The sequence below is a fragment of the Chrysochloris asiatica genome, unplaced genomic scaffold (genome assembly GCF_000296735.1).
Source record: "Chrysochloris asiatica unplaced genomic scaffold, ChrAsi1.0 scaffold00048, whole genome shotgun sequence".
Classification (NCBI taxonomy): Eukaryota; Metazoa; Chordata; class Mammalia; order Afrosoricida; family Chrysochloridae; genus Chrysochloris; species Chrysochloris asiatica.
Genome location: NW_006408566.1, coordinates 8,675,191 through 8,695,195, shown reverse-complemented (window position 1 = coordinate 8,695,195; position 20,005 = coordinate 8,675,191). Strand labels below are relative to the sequence as shown.

At 35.8% G+C, this 20,005-nt stretch overlaps 1 protein-coding gene across 1 annotated transcript in view; it reads left to right on the top strand.

Moving 5' to 3' along the window:
- Nucleotides 1–20,005, top strand: part of LEPR (leptin receptor) — a 116,170-nt gene that overhangs the window by 60,165 nt on the left and 36,000 nt on the right. The window contains exons 6-14 of the mRNA XM_006862501.1: nt 184–328; nt 6,523–6,813; nt 6,948–7,065; nt 10,449–10,648; nt 13,008–13,156; nt 14,725–14,884; nt 14,977–15,059; nt 17,326–17,542; nt 18,173–18,355. Coding sequence (XP_006862563.1) covers nt 184–328; nt 6,523–6,813; nt 6,948–7,065; nt 10,449–10,648; nt 13,008–13,156; nt 14,725–14,884; nt 14,977–15,059; nt 17,326–17,542; nt 18,173–18,355 — 1,546 coding nt within the window. The remainder of the gene's footprint in view (nt 1–183; nt 329–6,522; nt 6,814–6,947; nt 7,066–10,448; nt 10,649–13,007; nt 13,157–14,724; nt 14,885–14,976; nt 15,060–17,325; nt 17,543–18,172; nt 18,356–20,005) is intronic.

Genomic DNA, 20,005 nt, shown 5'->3' with positions numbered 1-20,005 from the left:
TTGATATTATCTAAGTAACATAGCAAAGAAAGCACTGCTTCCAAATGGGATTACATCTACAAGTAAAGGCATTAGGATTTACAACACATATTTCTTGAAAACATATATTTTTTTTCTACAGCAGTTTTCATTGACTAAGTGTTCTGATGATTTAAATAACAGCTATCATTTAATGTTTGTCAGGTTGCTAAGATGGTTTTAGCTACGTCCCTGCTGGTAGACAACGTGCTTCCAGGGTCTTCATATGAGGTTCAGGTACGGGGCAGGAGATTGGATGGCCCAGGAATCTGGAGTGACTGGAGCACCCCTTATATATTTACCACACAAGGTAGGTTTTATGCTTTGTAATGGAGATTCTACTGAGAGGGAGTTATAAGAGGATAAGTCAAAAATTATCTGCACTCTGGCTGTAGGATTTATTTTAATCAACTTTTAGAGAAGACAAATACATAATTTTTCAACATCAGCCTTTGCTTTTCAATACACTTTGTCCATCTGTCAACAAGCTTTCATATTCCCTTATTTAAAACGTTTTAGGCTGAGCTTCAAGTTACAAATGTACCACAGTCTTCACTTTATCAGAGATGAATCTTCATCCTCAAAAGGCGGTTTTCAGGGGACCAAACAGGTGAAAGGTTGAAGGGACAAGATCAGGACTACAAGGAGAATGCTTTAACACCTCAAAAGGAAGTTTTTGGAGTGTCAACAGTGTGGGCAGAGGTGTGCAGATGGGCAATGGCATGCAAGATCACAGAGTCCTTGAATAGCAGTCCTTTACTCTGCATTTAACCAGTTTAGGCTTCAGCCCTTCAGTAAGCATCTCACTGTAATGAGCACTGTTGATTGTTTAACTTTCTCCTGATAAGTGTTTCTGGCCCTTGAGAATCCCAGAAAATTCTTTTCCATCAGAAGGTTGACTTTTGAACTTTTTCTTGGTCAGTTACTGAGGATGTTTCCATTCCATACTCTGCTGTTTACTCTCAGTTTCGTAGTGATGAATCCATGTCTCACTACCAGTAATGATTTTTTAAAAGAAACTTTTACCTTTCTTCGAGTATTAGTCCAAATTTTGTTTGCAGGTATCCAAATACTTCTGTTTATGCTCTTCTGTGTGTTGGTTCCTTACCCATCTCGCAATCAGACTTTTTAAAACCCGTCTTTCAGGATTACTGCATAGGCAGAACCATGACTGATTTGCAAATGATTTGTCACATAGTCTACTGTTACTCAACTATTAGAATCATTTCACGTGCATGCTCAGTGTTGCCAACAATAGTGGACGTGGATGGAGGTTTTAATATAACCGGAGAGGAGATAATTTTTGCCCATTCTTATAGCTCCTGAATTTACCTATGGCATATTAGGCTGTTGTTGTTAAATGCCATCTAGTCCGTTCTGACTCTACCCACTGATAGGGTTTCTGAGGAGTGGCTGGTGGGTTTGAACTGCTGACTTTTGGTTAGCTTATCCTATAGTGCCACACCGGGAGTCCTTGTCACATTATGAGCATTTGAAAAATTTTGTCTAAATCTAAAGGGAGAAAACAATGTAAATTTTTATTTAAATTTTGAATAAGCTAATTTGCTAATGAAAACTTGCTAAAAAATAAGTAATTGTGTTATGATTTAAGTTAGATTTTTAGAATTTTGGATGGACATATTTCTAGTTCTGTTTTACTTTATATAAATTCTTAACCGTATTACTATTAACAGTGAGCCTTTTACCTATTTGCCAGTGAGGCCTTGTTCTAGTGACTTTGTTGTTGTTGTTATTAAGTGCCGTTGAGTCGATTCTGACCTATAGTGACCCTGTATAGGGTTTCCAAGGAGAAGCTGGTGAACTTGAAACACTGACTTTGCAGTTCAAATGACTTTGCAGTCTGACGCGTTAGCCCACAGTGCCACACCAGGACTAACTACTGACTTTAGACATGCCAAACAAAAAGATCTCAAAATAAGTGAAAATTATATCTAGATAGAAAATCAACTGCTACAAAAGGCAGGATGTGTTGAGTTCGCATTGAATATAAAGTTAAGTTTACTAATTTACTCAAGTTGGATAGCTTAGATGCCACTGAGTGGTAATATATGATTAACAGGGAAAGACAGAAACTCACCAAGTCCGAAGCCAACTAGGAACACTAAAGTGGGAACCAAAACTTCTGCACACTTCAGAAACTTCTAGATATTTATAGAATATTTCCTGTGTTTCAGGCTGTGGTCTAGGTGATTTACAAATATTATTTTATCTTATCCCCTATCTTTTGAATTAAGTATTATTATTCCTATTTTATAGGCAAGGAAATTAAGATCAAGAAAGGTTAAGTAAGTTATATAATGGAGAATTTTACAAGTCTTTTTGACCAAAACTAAATGACTGAATTAAACTCAGAGTTATGTTTAATTGGTCTTTTACTTTTTTGTCTGTCTGGGACTAAATGGTTGCTTAGCTGAGCTAATGCAAAACTTCTGAAAAACTCCTAATATCTGGCTATGTTACTTGATAGAAATCATACATTACTAAGGGAATGTTTCCTCTGCAGTCAAGACAAGATGTTGAAATATACCCCACAAGGAAGGGAGTTTTGATGCAGACATATTGGTGTAAAATGGCCTGAAGAAATATATTTTTCTCATGATAAGGATATAGAAACAAAGTCTCAAAAAGAAGATAGCTTGGGCAACCAATTCGTTTCTAAATATAAAAAAATTACTTGGACAAACAGTTTCTAAGGAAAAAGTCTTGGTGTTAATGCTTATCATCAGCTTCACCCAAGAAATGTTTTACATTAACTTAGACATTTTTATAACATGCTCTAGAAAGTGTACACTGTAAGCATCCTTAACTTTAATTGTAAATCTTTGTAGTCCACAGAAGCACTTTTTAGCATTTGTATCTAAAGAAAGCCTTTTCCTGCTTCTTTAATCCTCCCTTTTGTAACCTTCCTCAAAGGTTAACCAATCAATTATTTTACTGTAATCTCTTAGTTTTCTTGCTCTTTATCCATTTTTGCTTGCGATTTTCTTGCTGAAAATCATTGTTTTCACTTATGTATGTTTCCCTGGTAAATTTCCCATTCAGATGTCTCTCTAATGTTGAATAAATCCACAGAATCTTCATTTAAGGGCTGAGTAGTTTTCCCTTCTGTGGTATTTTTAAGAGGACACACAATTAGAAAGTAGTAAAGCTGGCAGTCTAATTCCATGTCCATGTTTTTAATCACTAACAGAAGACTTAAGTGCATAATATATAATTATGCAAGATTTCTGGTGGTGCTAAAAATTGAGATGCTCAAAGCAAATAAGCTGTAAGCTTTAATTATGTATTTTTATGGAACTCATTTACTTGATAACACCTGGTCAGTGAGATTCTAGTATGGTCTAGATGTTTAGGGTTAGTTTATTGGATTATATTTGCTGCAATTTTCACATCTCATAGCATTTGCTACACTCAAAGAACAGTAAAGTATGACTTCCTATTCCTGTGTGAAGAAGTTTGAATCTCTTTTCCTTAATCTAGGCACAAAGGTAAGTAAAAAGGTATTGCTACTAGGGTTTCTGTTCATACATGCATAGCATTATTCCAAGCAAAATGTGTTTGAATATTTCTCGGTAGCTGCAGACAAGATGTCTCAATAATACGCTTGTCTTAGTTTCCTCAAGGTGCTTTAAAAAACTAACTGAAATCCAATCAAAACAGTGGCTCCTGTGGGGATCGCTGGGCCAGTTAAATTCAAGGCAGAAATATCACCTCAGAAGATTATAGTGACTATTTTTTGGAATTCCAAAGGAATAATCTTGATAGATTGTTTTGAAGGACACAGGATGACCATGGGGATTATTATGAAGAAAGAATCTGCACACCTGTTTTATCATTTTCAAACATTTTGAACTATATTGAATATTATTTTTTGAATGTATACTGCCTGATATATTGCAGCCATAGCCAGCAGAATTCCATTTCCAGTGCATTTACACCCAGTATTTTTGATTAATTGATACATTAAGACTATGCTTACTAATATACCAAGAAATTATTATGATTTCTTTGAAAATTTCTTGACTAGGTTCTCTTTTTTTTTTATTTTTTATAGCCATTAAGAGGTCTTAGATATTTACAAAAAAATTCAGGACTTTTGCTAGAATTTATGATGTCCAAGGATATAGTAATTAACTATGCTTCATACTGAAAACAACTTTGTTGTTGTTGGTGTCAGGTGCCATTGAGTCAGAACCAACTCATAGTGACCCCATGCACAGCAGAATGAAACAATGTCTGATCCTGGGCCAACCTCACTACCACTACCACACTTGACGCCATCAATGATGCCACCTGGCTGGTCCATCTCGTTGGGGGTCTTCTTCTCTTTCTCTGACCCTCCATCTTACCCAGCATGACATCTTTTTCCAGCGACTGTTCCCTCCTGACAATATGTCCAAAGTATGAGAGACGAAGTTTAGCCATCTTGGCCTCCAAGGAGCACTCTGGCTGCACTTCTTCTAAAACAGATCTATTGGTTCTTTAGAAGAGCTGAATTCTTATAAAACCTTTATTATCTATATCTTTTGTACAGCTCAAAAAGGAGGAGTAACATCTTAGGCAATTTTTAGAATTCATACTTGGCAGCTCTTACAATCTATTGAAGAAAATATTTTGCTTATAAAAAAATGCGTGCATCTGTCCCAAGGAATTTTAAAGAGTCTACTTTCTGGGTCTATAATATATAAACACATTTTAAAATAATGGTATATAATGCTTTGATTTATAACTTAGATTATTTGAAAAAATTCACTAGTATTTATCAATAGAATGTCCTTTTAAAATAAAGTTCTTTAAAGTACGTTCTAATTGTGTGGTGTTGCTAGTTGGTCTTGAAAATAAAATCATTATTATCTTATCTTGAAAACTAAATAGTGCCTACTATCTCATGTTGGAATCCTCTTGTGGTGTTGTGGTATAAAACACTGAACTGCAAGGTCAGTTTGAACCACAAGGTAGGAGGTTCAAATTCACCAGCCGCTCCTTGGAAACTCTATACAGGATCACTAAGAGTTGGAACCGACTCAACGGCACTAAACAACAACAAAAACAACATCTCAATTTTAGAATACAACACAAATATTTTTAAATGAAATATTCACCATTTATCTTATATAATCAGTTTCAAAAATATGCTTAATGTGAATTTAAAATATCAGGTTTTTATTAACTTTTTTTTCTTATTTTCAAGCAAGTATTTTAGGATTTAATTATGATACTTACCATGGTTTTTATTCCTCAACTAAGCCTTACTAAATGCATTTAGATTTTGAAGTACAAATGCTTTGAGTTATTAAGCTTCAACTTAATTCATGAAAGTTCATTTGGGTTTTTTTTGAATAACTAATCTGAGAATTTTAGAGGCACTTTAGTACTGAGGTATGGAGTGTAGTGAGGACACGTCAGAAGTCTTTCAGGTCTGTGTGAGGTACTTGTTTGCAGTAAGTAAAGTACAAATGAGGGTTGAGTGCCACCCTGAACTGGGATTATCCTCAACCAGGCCTTAAATTTACTGAACTAGAGATCTGCCTAGTAATTCCATACTCTAAAGTTTTTTTCCAGTTTTTGTCTGAAGTCAGAAATACAAAAGTTTCTTAAATGAATTGTAAATATAGATTTGGAGTTTCACATAGTACTATAGAATTTTTTTTTCTATAATTGAATAACTAAAACAACAAACGACAATAAAATGGTTGCCTTTTGAAAGAGATAATCCAGAAGAGCTATGTTCAAACAGACCATTCATATGCTGTCAGCTCTGGTGTGGCGCTGCAGATAGGCACTGAACTGGTAACCATGATGTCCGTTCAAACCCACCAGCCATCTCGCAAACCCTACGCAGGGTTGTTATGAGTTGGAACCAACTCGACAGCACGTAACAGTAACAACGTTTATGGGAGCAGATCACCAGGTCTTCTTTGGAACCATTTCTTCTATGGAGCCATTGGGTGTGTGTGAACACTAAGTCGTTCTGATTCATAATGACCCTCTATAGGGTTTCAGATACTACACTCAATCTTAGGCAAAAGGCTGAGAAGACCCCCAACGAGATGGATTGACCAGGTGGCAGCATAGATGGACTCAAGTGTGGCAACAGTAGTGAGGTTGGCCCAGGATCGGACATTGTTTCATTCTGCTGTGCATAGGGTCGCTATGAGTTGTACCGACTTGGTGGCACCTAACAATAATAACAATAGGGTTTCAGAGGAGCTGCTGGTGGGTTTGAATATGCATTTTATTTTTGGCAATGGAGGCCGAGGCTGGCATTGTAGGATAAGAAAGGTCGGTGGTTCAAATACACCAGCTGCTCCTCAGAAACCCTATACAGGGTTGCTTTGAATCAGAACCAACTCAAAGGCACTTAACAACAATAACAATCTTGGAATGCATTGAGAATCAATTTTTATATATTATAAATTGCTTTAAAAATATTATGTTTTCTGTCTTTCTCTGAAGTTCTACCTTTTTCCTCCCTCATTACAGATGTCATATACTTTCCACCTAAAATCCTGACAAGTGTTGGGTCTAATGTTTCTTTTCATTGCATCTATAAAAATGAAAACAAGATTGTTTCTTCCAAAAAGATTGTTTGGTGGATGAATTTGGCTGAGAAAATTCCTCAAAAGCAGTACAATGCTATGAGTGAGCGTGTTAGCAAAGTTACTCTTCCCAACTTGAATGCTACCAAGCCTCGTGGAAAGTTCACTTACAATGCCGTGTACTGCTGCAATGAACATGAATGCCACCATCGCTATGCGGAGTTATATGTAATTGGTAAGGATACTGACGTGTTGTTCGTTTTTATGATGGAGTCTAAATTGGAGTCCTGTTTAAGATATAATGAATTTTTTTATTAAAATATTTTGGTGTTCTGATTTTGCATTAATATTTCAATATGTTTTAAATAGATGTCAATATCAGTATATCATGTGAAACTGATGGGTACTTAACGAAAATGACTTGCAGATGGTCAACCAATCCAATCCAATCACTTCTGGGAAGTTCTTTGCAGTTGAGGTATCATAGGTACGTATTACTTTTGCTGTTTTGTTTTTTCTGGGCCTGATAGAGTGAGACAAAGGTGGTCTGTAGAAATATCATTGTAATAGTGGTCTTGCATATTGTTTCCTGCAGAGCGAAGGTTGTTGTTGTTGTTAAGTGCCGTGGAGTTCTGACTCATAGTGACTCTGTATTGCATTTCTGAGATTTTAAATCTTCACAGAATCAGAAAGCCTCATCTTTCTTCCATGGAGCTGCTGGTGGGCTTGAACCCCAAATCTTATGGTTGTAGTGCAGGGCATACAGTATGGAGTCACCTTGCTAGCAGAGGGAAAGTAGGATATAATCAAATGGGAAATTTTGGAGGAATTAAGTAAATTGGTGATTCTTGAGAAAGATCCACACCAGGCAAAAATATGTAATTAAAAAAAATATTTTTCTTGTCAATTAAAATTCTATAATTTCACTTAAACTCTTGAAGGCAAGCCAAAAAAAATTAGCTTGCAGACAGTTTAATTTGACTTATGGAATTGACTAAAAGAGAATATGTTGTTGTCATTGCTGTTATGTGCCGTGGAGTCGGTTCCTACTCCTAATAACCCTGTACAGGGTTTCCAAGGCTGTAAATCTTTATGGAGCAGAAAGCCTCATCTTTTTCCCACGGAACAGCTGGTAGTTTCGAACTGCTGCTGACCTTGCGGTTTGCAGCCCAATTCGTAACCATATGGAAGATTATAAAAACACAAATCATTTGGCTAAGGATTAATGATTTGCAAAAATGCTAGAAGTAGACACAGCCTGTAAGAGGCAATGTGAATGTTTTTTTAAAGAAACTTGTTGTCTGTTGTTGTTGTTACATGTTTATATTGCAGTTAATATTCCAGTGTTTATCCTATAGCACCACATCAGCTATAGAACTAAGTGAGGTTATGGAAGAAAGAAAGAAAGAGAGAGAAAAAAGAGAGAAAGAAAAAGAATAATAGTGTATAAGAAGAAATGCTCTAATAAGGAATAATTGATGCCTGTTTATTTTTACTTTTTCCTTCTTTAAAAAGATTTTAAGGCATATTCCTATAGCATTCCCTTCTCTCTCTAAAGAGTTTTATCTGAAATAATAGCATCCTTTATTAGGAGAAAACAGACACATTTAAAAAATATATCCTGTTATAGTAGTATGTATAGTGTTCTCGAGCACTATGCACTTAATTTGTATTTGAGATTTTCAATTTGTTTAATGTGCCTTTGTTCACTCTTAAAATCTAAATTTTTCTACATCAAAAATTAAAGTCCTAGTGTGGCACTGTGGGCTGATCGTCAGACTGCAAAGTCATTTGAACTGCAAGGTTGGTGGTTCAAGCTCACCAGCTGCTCCTTGGAAACCCTATAAAGGGTCACTATGGGTCGGAATCTACTTGACGGCACTTAACAACACCACCCTTAAATATTACAAACTAATTTTTATCCCTAATGTTTCAAGTCTATTCTTAAATCTTGTTGTTAATAAGTGCCATTGAGTTGGTTCCGACACATAGTGACCCTGTATAGGGTTTCCAAGGAGCGGCTGGTAAGTTTGAACAGGCGACCTTGTGGTTCAAACTAACCTTGCAGTCCAGTGCTTTATCCCACAACACCACACCAAGACTCCATTCTTACATAGTATTTGAAAAAAACAGGGGACTTTCTACATTTGTCAAATGAGAATAACAGCTGTTTCTATCCAAACTGATATAAGTACACCTATTTCTCTCTTGTTGACATGGTAAATTCCAAAGAGTGGGTTGTTATGTGAAAAATGGCATTATGTGAAAATGGAGGATAACAGCCTCAGATCACAAAATTGAGGATGACTACATAATTACCTAACAGCCAAACCACTGAGAATCATAGCTCAGCTAAATTGACACATACCTATCATCTCCAGTGCAATGGTCTCCTTGCATAGCAGTGATTATTGCTGCCGGATGTATGTTGATAATTTGCAAAATAGTCAGTAGATTTTTTTTTTTTTTTTACTATTGTTTTAACTGCAAAATATTGAATAACAAGATATTTGATAAGTAGGCATAGTTTTAAATCAATAATGTTCAAGGTATGTCATTTTACTTTTATAATCTGTTTTTGTTTTCCTTCTGTGACAGTTTCATTTAAAAACAGATCTTTTTTTTTTTTTTTCTGTGTGTGTGTTTATAGAAGCAACATAAGCTATGTGCCTCATTTGTATATATACATACATACATACATACATACATATATGGAGTTCTGTGTTTACAGAAGAACCATGAAACTAGCTACATATAATTGGGCAAATTTCTTAACCTCTATAAACCTCAATTTTTCTCATCTGTAAAATGGAGATAATAAGACAGGGGTCTATGAGAATTGAATGTCCTATTTCATTTGATTCTGATATATTTTATCCTTGTAAACATTCTGTCAGTACTGGATGCTGTTGTGATGATACCTTTAGATCCTAAGTGGATTATTGCTGTGTTTCAATATAAAATTGCTGTCCTTGTTTTCTGCAGATAGACAGTCCCTCACCCTTCAATTATTCCTCTTACACACCCACTCCTCCTACATCCAGATTGTAATTTTGAGAAAATAGGGGGAAAAACTGGGACAGAAAAATTGAAGATGAGAAACAGAAAGACTTAAGATTTTCATCTCCTTCTCATTTCCTCACTTCCATTGCTATGGAAACAGTTACTGCTATTTTAGTCCTTTAAGTATCATATAGTGACAGAGGACTATTTCACAGAAGAAGATACTTGCTTTTGTATTTTCTGAGCTAGAATATTGATTGGGATTCATGTCTACAAAAAGTTGCCTTAGCCTTCTGTAAGAAATGAGTAACATGCTTGACTGTATGGTTAATACATGTATTTAGAATTAATATTGTTTTAGTTATATTGCTCTAACTAGAAAATATTAGAATACTGTCGGTTGATCTGTCCTTTATTGTCAATTGTATTCTCAGTCTGTGGTGAAATTCAATCCCCTACTTAATGTATGAGGTACTTGTCTTTTTCTGCATGTCAAATGACCTGTCACTTCTTTTGTCTTTACTTTAGAAACAATTTTACTTACGTATAATATTAGTTTAATTTTTAAAGTGTTGTAGGTTATCTTTCTAACTGGATTGTTATTTCCTTGTTAGAGCAATGTCTTTTATTGCATTTGTAACCCAATTATATTAAGGATAAATATTTCATAAGAGTTATTGTCACTTTATATTGAAAGATATACAGTTGTGATATAACTGAGGACTTAGCTTTAATATGAACATTCATTTATTAGATAGGCAAAACTGTCTATCCTTTAGGCAACAAAGGCAGAATTAAAAAACAAAAATTTTTCTAAATGGTTTTAGTCATGTTGCATATTAATTGACCTTTTTTTAACCATTTAAGGAGCAGACTTTACTGTTCTGATTTCCCAACAATTCATCCCGTATCTGAATCCAAAGATTGCCATTTGCAGAGAGATGGTTTTTATGAATGCATATTTCAACCAATCTTTCTATTATCCGGCTACACAATGTGGATTAGGATAAATCACTCTTTGGGTTCACTTGACTCTCCACCAACATGTGTTGTTCCTGATTCTGTGGGTAAGTTAAACTCTGTTTTCATTTTTACTGTCATATTTACATGTAGATTAATTCATGGTTGATGTGTTTTTCCATTTTCCTGATCACACTAGATTGAGGTGGGGAGGGTTCGAAGGATGCTCCAATTTACAGTAGATTTGAGAAGAAAATCAGCCTTAGAAAATTTTACAGCTTGATTTTATTGAAAATAATTCATAGCAAACTCTTCCAGCAATAGGAAAATTTTCAGCTTGCTGTTTCATGAATAGGAGTACATTGGTTCAGTGCCTTTACTCTTGCTTTCCATGAGGGAGACCCAGATTTCATTTCTAACCAGTGCAACTCAAACAGCTTCTACCTGTCTGTCAGTGGAGGCTTGCTTATTGCTATATACTTAACAGGTTTTAGCAGAGGTTCCAGACTAAGATAGACTAATATAGACTAGGAAGAAGGGCTTGATGATCTGTTTCTGAAAATCAGCCAATGAAAACACCCAGTGGATCACAACTGTCCAATCATGTTATACTTGGAGTTGTCAGGAGTTCAGGGTCAAGTAGAAGGTAACTAACAATCACAATAATTTGACAAATTATATCAACCTCTGCAAATTAAATTTAGTAGTGTTATTCTAAAGAATGTACATCTTTCTATGTTCTTTTCCTGAAGTACTTATGAAATCGTGGCATATTTTAACTCTAAAACCTTCCTTTGGATACTCTTAAGTATTTTTGTACTCTTAGTAGTCATAACCAAAATAACTAAAAATAACTTTATTCACAGTAACTAGAGTGAAGTGAAGAGAACATAGTCAAGGATGATATCTATCATGATATTTAAAATGTTCTTTTCAAAAGATATTTTGATATCAAATGATTAAGAGAGTATTTGGTAAACTTGATATATGCCTCCAATAGCAACATGAAATCTTTGACAAATGACCCATTCATGATTGTGTAGCAATATAAAGAATATCTTTGGGGAGCATACACTATTTTATTGGTAAATTAGGCAAAAAACGTATTTTTTTTTCTAAATAATTAGTACACCTCATTACTAAAATCTACATTTTTATGGATTTAATTTTTAGATTTTAGATTTATTTTTTCAATTTACCCCACTGTTGTCAAGTCAATTCTAACTCATAGCGAGCCTATAGGACAGACCGGAACTAGTCCATAGATTTTTCTAAGACTGTGAATTTCTACAGGAGCAGACAAAATCGTCTTTCTTCAAGGGAGCAGCTGGAGGGCTTGAACAGCTGACTTTGTAGTTAGCAGCCCATGCCTAACCCCGTTCTACCACCAGGGCTCCTTTCTAATGTAAAGTCCCAATCAATTCAATATCAAGGAGCCATTTTAACCCTCTCTCCACCACACACACATACATACTCACATGCAATATATGACAAATGTAACATATACCATATGGTACAGATCTATACCATATCTGAATAAAGTTGATGTTTGGAATTATAATGAAGTCAGGAGCTGCAGTGCCTTGGGGACTTTTCGTTTCACAAGTGCTTTGAATTTTTATTATTAGGAAGTATGGTCTTCAAAGTAAAATATAAAAGCTGTAGTGAATATAACTCAAGCTGAACTTTTAATATTAACTTTGAGATCAGAAACATGAAGAGGTGATGGAAGATGTGAAAGACAATGTTTTTCTTTGCATTTCTATGATTTTCATATCAAATATTTAAACAAATATGTACTGATGTATTTATTGCTAAAACATGAGGGTTTTTTTTTTTGCTAAAACGTAAGTATTTTAAAAGATTACTTATTAATCAGGTCATCTTTTCTTCTACTTCTACTATTAGGAAGTGATTTTCCTCAGATTATAGAGAACAAAGACTTCACTGTGCAAGACCATTTCTGATCTTGACCTTGATCTAGAAGTACTTAATAAAGTGCAGCTTAAGAAGAGTTTGAAGCTCATATATGTAGAAATAGGAATACATGTTTGTTGGCCTTTAATTAAAGCTCTACGTTGAACACAGTCTACTACTGATTTTTATTACCTGTTCAGTACAATCAAACTCCATGTAGAACAGAGTTTGTGACTGATTTGGATCACATATTCAGTAGGATATTTTTCCCATACAGCTTTGTAATTAGATTTTATTGTTAACTTACAAAGTGACTGGAAAATATGTTGACTTTTTTTTTCAGTTAATTTTTCTGCAAATTAGAGATAATCTCTGTTTTACAGGTTATATAAACTTGTAGTGTGTCAAATGAGATAATGAATGAGAAAAATTTCAAAAATATATATTGCTTTATAAATATAAGGCACGAAAATTTTATCATAGTAATATTCTTTAAATATGATTACAGTTTAAATTACTGTTACATAACATGGTTTTTAAATTTTCTAGTGAAACCCCAGCCTCCATCCAGTATAAAAGCAGAAATTACTCTACATATTGGATTATTAAAAGTATCGTGGGAAAAACCAGTCTTTCCAGAGAATAATCTTCAGTTCCAGATTCGGTATGGCTTAAGTGGAAAAGAAGTACAGTGGAAGGTATACTTACCTTATATCTAGAAATTTACTTACCTTTCCCTCAACTCAAATATATCCCAAACCCAAACCCAACTCATTGTCATAGAGTCTATGAGAACCCACAGTGATTCTGTACGGCAGAGAACAGCCCCATAGGATTGGTAAGGTTTAAATCTTCATGGATGCAGGCTGCTGCATCTTTGTGGAGAGGCTGGTGGGTTCAAACTTCTGACCTTTTGGTTAGCAGCTGGACTCTTAGTCACTGCACGGCAAGGACTCCTTATCGAGCTCTTTATTCTAAGAATTATCTAAGATCAATTCTAAGAGATTAGCTCTGTGTGATTTTGTTGTTGTTTTTAGGTGCCATAGAGTTGGTATGAACTCATAGCGACCCTATCTATGAACAACAGAATGAAACACTGCCCAATCCTGGGTCAACCTCACAATTGTTGCCACGCTTGAGCCCATTGATGATGCCACTTTGCCAATCCATCTTGCTGAGGGTCTTCCTCTTTTTCTCTGACCCTCCACCTTACCAAACATGATATCCTTCTCTAGCAACTGGTCCCTCCTGACAATACGTCTGAAGTATGAGAGATGAAGTTTGATCATCCAGCCTCCAAGGAGCACTCTGGCTGTACTTCTTCCAACACACATCTGTTGGTTCTTTTGGTAGCCCATGGCATTTTCAATATTCTCCTGTAATACCATAGCTTGGGTCAGGTGCACCTTAGTCCTCAAGCTGACATCTTTTCTGTTCAGTCTAGTGCATATTAATTGAGCAAATTCTATACCCAAAATACCATGATAAATACTTTACATGATAAAAACACAAGTAATACAAAATATAACCATACAAATCATACTTTGGACATATTGTAAGGAGGGAGTAATTGTTGGAGAAGGATATCATGTTTGGTAAGGTGGGAGGGTCAGAGAAAAAGAGGAAGACCCCCAATGAGATAGATTGGCCAGGTGGCAGCATTGATGGACTCAAGCGTGGCAACAATAGTGAGGTTGGCCCAGGATCGAGCAGTGTTTTGTTCTGCTGTGCATAAGGTTGCTATGAGTCAGTACTGACTCTATGGCACCTAACAACAACATACAAATCATAAAGGAAAGGGAATTGTTTTTTTGGGGGACTTATATATATTTAACTGCATTTTAAATATATAGACATCTGTGATTATTAAATCACAATTGGTACTCTTTTGCATTATTTTCAAGCTAAAAATCTTGTCATCAGTAAGGAAATTGTTGTTGTTAAGTGCTGTTGAGTTGGTTCCAACTCATAGTTACCCTGTCTAGGAGCAACTGGTAGGTTTGAACTGTTGACCACTTGGTTCTCAGTCCACTGTGAATCCTACAGCACCACACCAAGAGTCTAAGGAAATAATTAGATTGAAAAATGCTTAAATTATGAAAGTTCAGGGTCCAAGCCAAATGATAACTATTTCTAAAGCAGAAACTTAAAGTCAGTTTCCTTAAATTTCAAAATAGTGTTAATTTTTTTTTTAAGTGCACCTTTGAGAGCTTAAGATGCATGTGTGTTAGTAAAAATGAATCCAATGCCTTGCCTTATTTTGCAGATGTATGAGGTGTCTGATGCAAAATCAAAATCTGCCAGTCTTGTGGTGTCAGACCTGTGTGCAGTCTATGTTGTCCAAGTGCGCTGTAAGCGGCTAGATGGACTGGGATATTGGAGTAATTGGAGTGATCCAACATATACTGCTGTCAGAGATATAAAAGGTCTGCAGAAATGTTGTAAATTAGTTTTGAAAAGAGCATAAATGTTTGCTTCAAATATTGCTGAACAACTCGCACTCCTTGTCATTTTGCAGTTCCTATCAGAGGACCTGAATTTTGGGGAATAATAAATGAAGATGTTAATAAGAAAGAGAGAAACATCACCTTACTTTGGAAGGTATTCTTGCTTTTTATGTTTTTCCTTCAGCTCACTTTTACACTCTTCAAGATTTCTTTCATTGCCACAATCATTTCATTACTCATCTCCAAAAGACTCTGTGATCTTATATTTCGTTCCTTTTTTGAGTTGTAATTATAGAAGGCTGAGTTGTAGAATAGACGGAGAATTGGAACAGAGTTCCGAACCAAAATCTACAAGCACTACTGTTGATTGGATTTAGACTCCTAGTGATTCTCTACAACAGAACAGAACTGCACCATAGGGTTTTCAAGACGAAATCTTTACCGCAGCAGGCTGTATCGTCTTTCTCTCTCGGAGGGGCTGGTGGGTTCAACCTGTTGACCTTTGGGTTAGCAACCTAATGTTTAACCCACTGCATCACCTTTAATTCTATTCTCAGCTTTGACATATTCTAGAGATGTCAGTACTATTTTGGCAAAGCCACTTATAAATACTGGCTATAATACCAGAAATCTCAGCCAAGCAATTGTCCTAGTATTTTCTTTCCCAAATGGACTGATTTCCATCCTAAATGAATGGATACAAGTAAAGATTATTTTGGAAAGAAAATACAAGAAATAAAATCGTGTTTTGTTGTGGTGGTGAGGTGTGAGGTGCTTTTGAATCAATTTTGACTTACATCAACCCTATGTTGATGTAAGTAGAACTGCCCCATGGGACATTCTAATCTGTAATATTTATGGATATAAGAGCTGAATAGAAAATTTCTAAGGTCAGCCCGAGAAGACAAAGTCAAATATAACAAAATGTGTAAAGACCTGAGCTTTAAAACCAAAAGGGAAGACCATGTTCAGCATTTCTCAAGCTGAGAGAACGGAAGAAAAATTTCAAACCTTGACTTGCACTATTGAAGGAGCAAAATACTGAATGATGAAAAAATGATGAAGTATTGTAAAGCTTTATGTAACCTGACTGCCACTTACTTCTCCTGAGGAGTGGCTGGTGAGTTTGAACCGCCAGTCTTCATGTTAGCAGCTGAGTGTTTGACCACTGTATCACTAGGGCTCCTTACTGTACCATCAGGGCTCCTAAAGTAGTGCTTGTGTCTGTCACCCCCTAATGTGAAAGATGTATCAATGTGTCCATATTCCTTGGTTTCAATCTAGCTACACTATTCTAAACCCTGCATGGGTTTATATATATATATATATACCATACCATTTCTGGCATACAGGCACCTCAGTGAAGGCAAAAAAATGAGAAGCATTGTTCTAGTGTATTGTGTAAAGCCAACCTTTCTATGGGTTTACTAAGGATTGGTAGAATTTAATCTTACCAGCAGCCAGTGGTGGTGATGGGGGAAGTGGGCATACAACTATATCCTAAAAAGTTAAACAAAAATATTGGACTAGTTAAGCATTTTATTTTGGAACTTTCAATGACCTGGTATACTTACTTTAAATACTCTAGGGCAGGAATTCTGGGTGTCATATGCTTTGTTCTTATACACAGTTCTCTACTTGAAGTGACAGCATATCAAGAGGTGGTGGTGCTGGTGTGCTGTGGAGCCGGTCTTGACTCCTAGTGCCCCTGCATAGGGTTTCTGAAGCTGTAAATCTTTACAGAAGCAGAAAGCCTCATCTTTCTCCAATGGAAGAGCTGGTAGTGTTGAACTGCTGACTGTGAGATTAGCAGTTCTACTGGTAACCACTACACTACCAGAGCTCCTTATAACAAGGAGAGGGGAAAGTAATGACACATCTTACAGGGCTTAAGACAAGTGCCAGTTAATATCTCCTCAGCTTTGTTGTTATTTTAAAATCAAGGGTTATTCCTTGTTTGCTATTTAGATGAGGCAATTCTTGACTCTGGCAATTCTTTTTTTTTTTTTTCTAGAATTACATTAGAAATCTCTTGGTAGAAAAGACTCCTAATTATATCTTCTATACCAATTCTATCCTTACTTCTATACCTTCAAGTGATTTATTCTCTGACACTAAGAAAAAAGATTTACAGAAGGAGAATGAGTTTCTTATGTTCCAGAATCATCCAGAAACTTCCATAAAGACTGTTATCAGAGGCTTGCCCCCACTCTCCTAATTCCCTCCTACCAGACCCCTACTTTCTGCTGCCATATTTCAGCCTTAAAATAGGCTGTACCTGCCCCTGTCTGACCCCGACCTCTGAATAGGAAATGTTTAATAAGAGTTCTATGAGCTCAGTTGCTCAGTTCCTTGAGTTCTGTTTGTATACAAAGAGCACTGTATGTTTTTGTTTGTTTGTCTGTTTATGTGTACTACAGCCTCTGATGAAAAGTGACTCATTGTGTAGTGTGAGAAGATATGTGGTAAAACACCATACTTCCTGCAATGGAACATGGTCAGAAGATATGGGAAATCACACTAAATTCATTTTCCTGTGGACAGAGCAAGCACATACTGTTACGATTCTGGCCATCAATTCAATTGGTGCTTCTTTTACAAATTTTAATATAACATTCTCATGGGCTATGAGCAAAGGTAAGAATAGATTCATAGTACTAAATCAGTATCCCCTGTTTAACCTTTGCAAACTCAGGTTGCTGTTGAGTCTTTTCTAACTCACAGGGACTCCATAGGACTGAGTAGAACTGCTCCATAGGGTTTCCAAGGCTGTAAATCTTTATAGAACCAGGCTGCCTGATCTTTCTTCTATGGAACAGCTAGTGGGTTTGAACTGCTGACCTTTAGGTCAGCAACCAGGTACTTGATTGCTAGGCGACCAGGTTCTTTTTATGTTCTGCCTATAGAAGATGGTAAAATGACCAGATCTGCAATTTGAAAGCATCACTAGAACCGTAGGAAAAAAGAGTCAGAGAGGGTAGTTACTAGACATGAGCAACATTGCAGTTGAGAACACCTTCTTGACTATATCCAAAATATTTTTATTTAGCCTTTAGGTAGAATCAAGTTTCTCCTATCATATCTCTTTGCTTATATTACTCTGTGATACCATAATAATTTCTATGCATTATATTCATCCATGCAAATGTCTGCTTTTTCCTCCTTCTCCCCTCCCCTAGTAGGGTGAAGATGCCTTAAAGGGTAATAGTAGTAGGAATTTTTTATTAACTTTGATTTTAAAAATGGTTTCTTTTTTTTCCCCCTTAGTAAATATTGTGCAGTTGCTCAGCGCTTATCCTTTAAACAGCAGTTGTGTGATTCTTTCTTGGCTGCTGTCACCCAGTGATTACAATCTTATGTATTTTATTATCGAGTGGAAAAATCTTAATGAAGACAATGAAATTAAATGGAACAGGATCCCTTCATCTGTTAAGAAGTATTACATACATGGTAAGTTTAATAACTTACTCACATGGAATAATGTAAAACTGTTGTTGTTGTTGTTAAGTGCTGTCTAGTCAGTTCTGACTCATAGTGACCCAGTATAGGGTTTCTAAGGAGCAGCTGGTGAGTTTGAACCACGAACTTTGTGGTTTAAATAGACCTTGTAGTCCTGAACTCTTCCTACAGCGCCACACCAGAGGTTCACTGTAATAATACAGCTTATTAAAACAAATAACATAATCATTTAATGGAAACTTCAGATATATAGTCGATAATGTTATTTTAATATACAACATCCTATCATTTTATCATAAGCATCTATTTCTTATTAGCTTTTTTCAATTGGTTATTTCTATCACTGTGATCATATCATATCACATGCCATTTTTGTTTTGATTTTTTCATTTGGTATTATATCATGAGCGTTTCTACTTTTTTCACCAGCTGTATAGCCACTATGTTCAATGATTATAATGGTATTTTGAGTCCTGGTGTGGAGCTCTGGGTTAATGCGCTGGATTGCAAAGTGGGATTGAGCCACAAGGTTGGCAGTTTAAGCTCACCAGTCACTCCTTGGAAACCCTATACAGGGTCACAATTGGTCGGAACTGACTTGATGATGCTTAACAGCAACAACAACAGCAACAATGGAACTTTATTATAAAATTATAGAAACTATTTATTTTAGAACACTATGAACGTATCCAGATCAGTCATGAGGTACAACATTGTCTGTGATGGGATAATATCCGTGCACCTACAGGGAAGCCCAGTTAATACCATTATTATTCAAATTTACGCACCAATCACTAAAGCCAATGAGGAAGAAATAAAAGAATTCTATCAACTTCTTCAATCTGAAATTGATTCAACATGCAATCAAGATGTATTAATCATTACTGGCTATTGGAATGCCAAGATTGGGAGCAAAGAGGAAGGACCAGTAGTTGGAAAATATGGCCTTGGTGATAGAAATGATGCTGGAGAACGCATGATAGAATTCTGAAAAATCAATGACTTGTTCATTTCAATACCTTCTTTAGACGGCATAAGAGATAACTATACACATGGACCTCACCAGATGGAATACACAGAATTCAAACTGACTACATCAGCGGAAAGAGACAATGGAAAAGCTCCATATCATCAGTGAAAACAAGCCCAGGGGCACACTGTGGAACAGACCATCAATTACTCTTATGCAAATTCAAACTGAAGCTGAAGAAAATGAAAACACGTCCACAAGAGCCAAAATATGACCTTGAATATATTCTACCTGAATTTAGAGATCATCTGAAGAACAGATTTGATACATTTAAACACTAAAGATTGAAGACCAGAAGAGTGGTGGGATGACATCAAGAACATCATACATGAAGAAAGCGAAAAGTCATTGAGAAGACGAGAAAGAAGGAAAAGGTCAAAATGACTATTAGAAGAGACACTGAAACTTGCTCTCCAGCGTAGAGATGCTAAAGCAAATGGAAGCAATGAGGAGGTACAAGAGCTAAACAGAAAATTTCAAAGATCAGTTCAAGAAGATAAAGCCAAATATTACAACAAAATGTGCAAAGATTGGAACCAGAAAACCAAAAACGAAGAAAACACTAAGCCTTTCTCAAGCAGGGGGAACTGAGGAAAAAATTCAATCCTTGA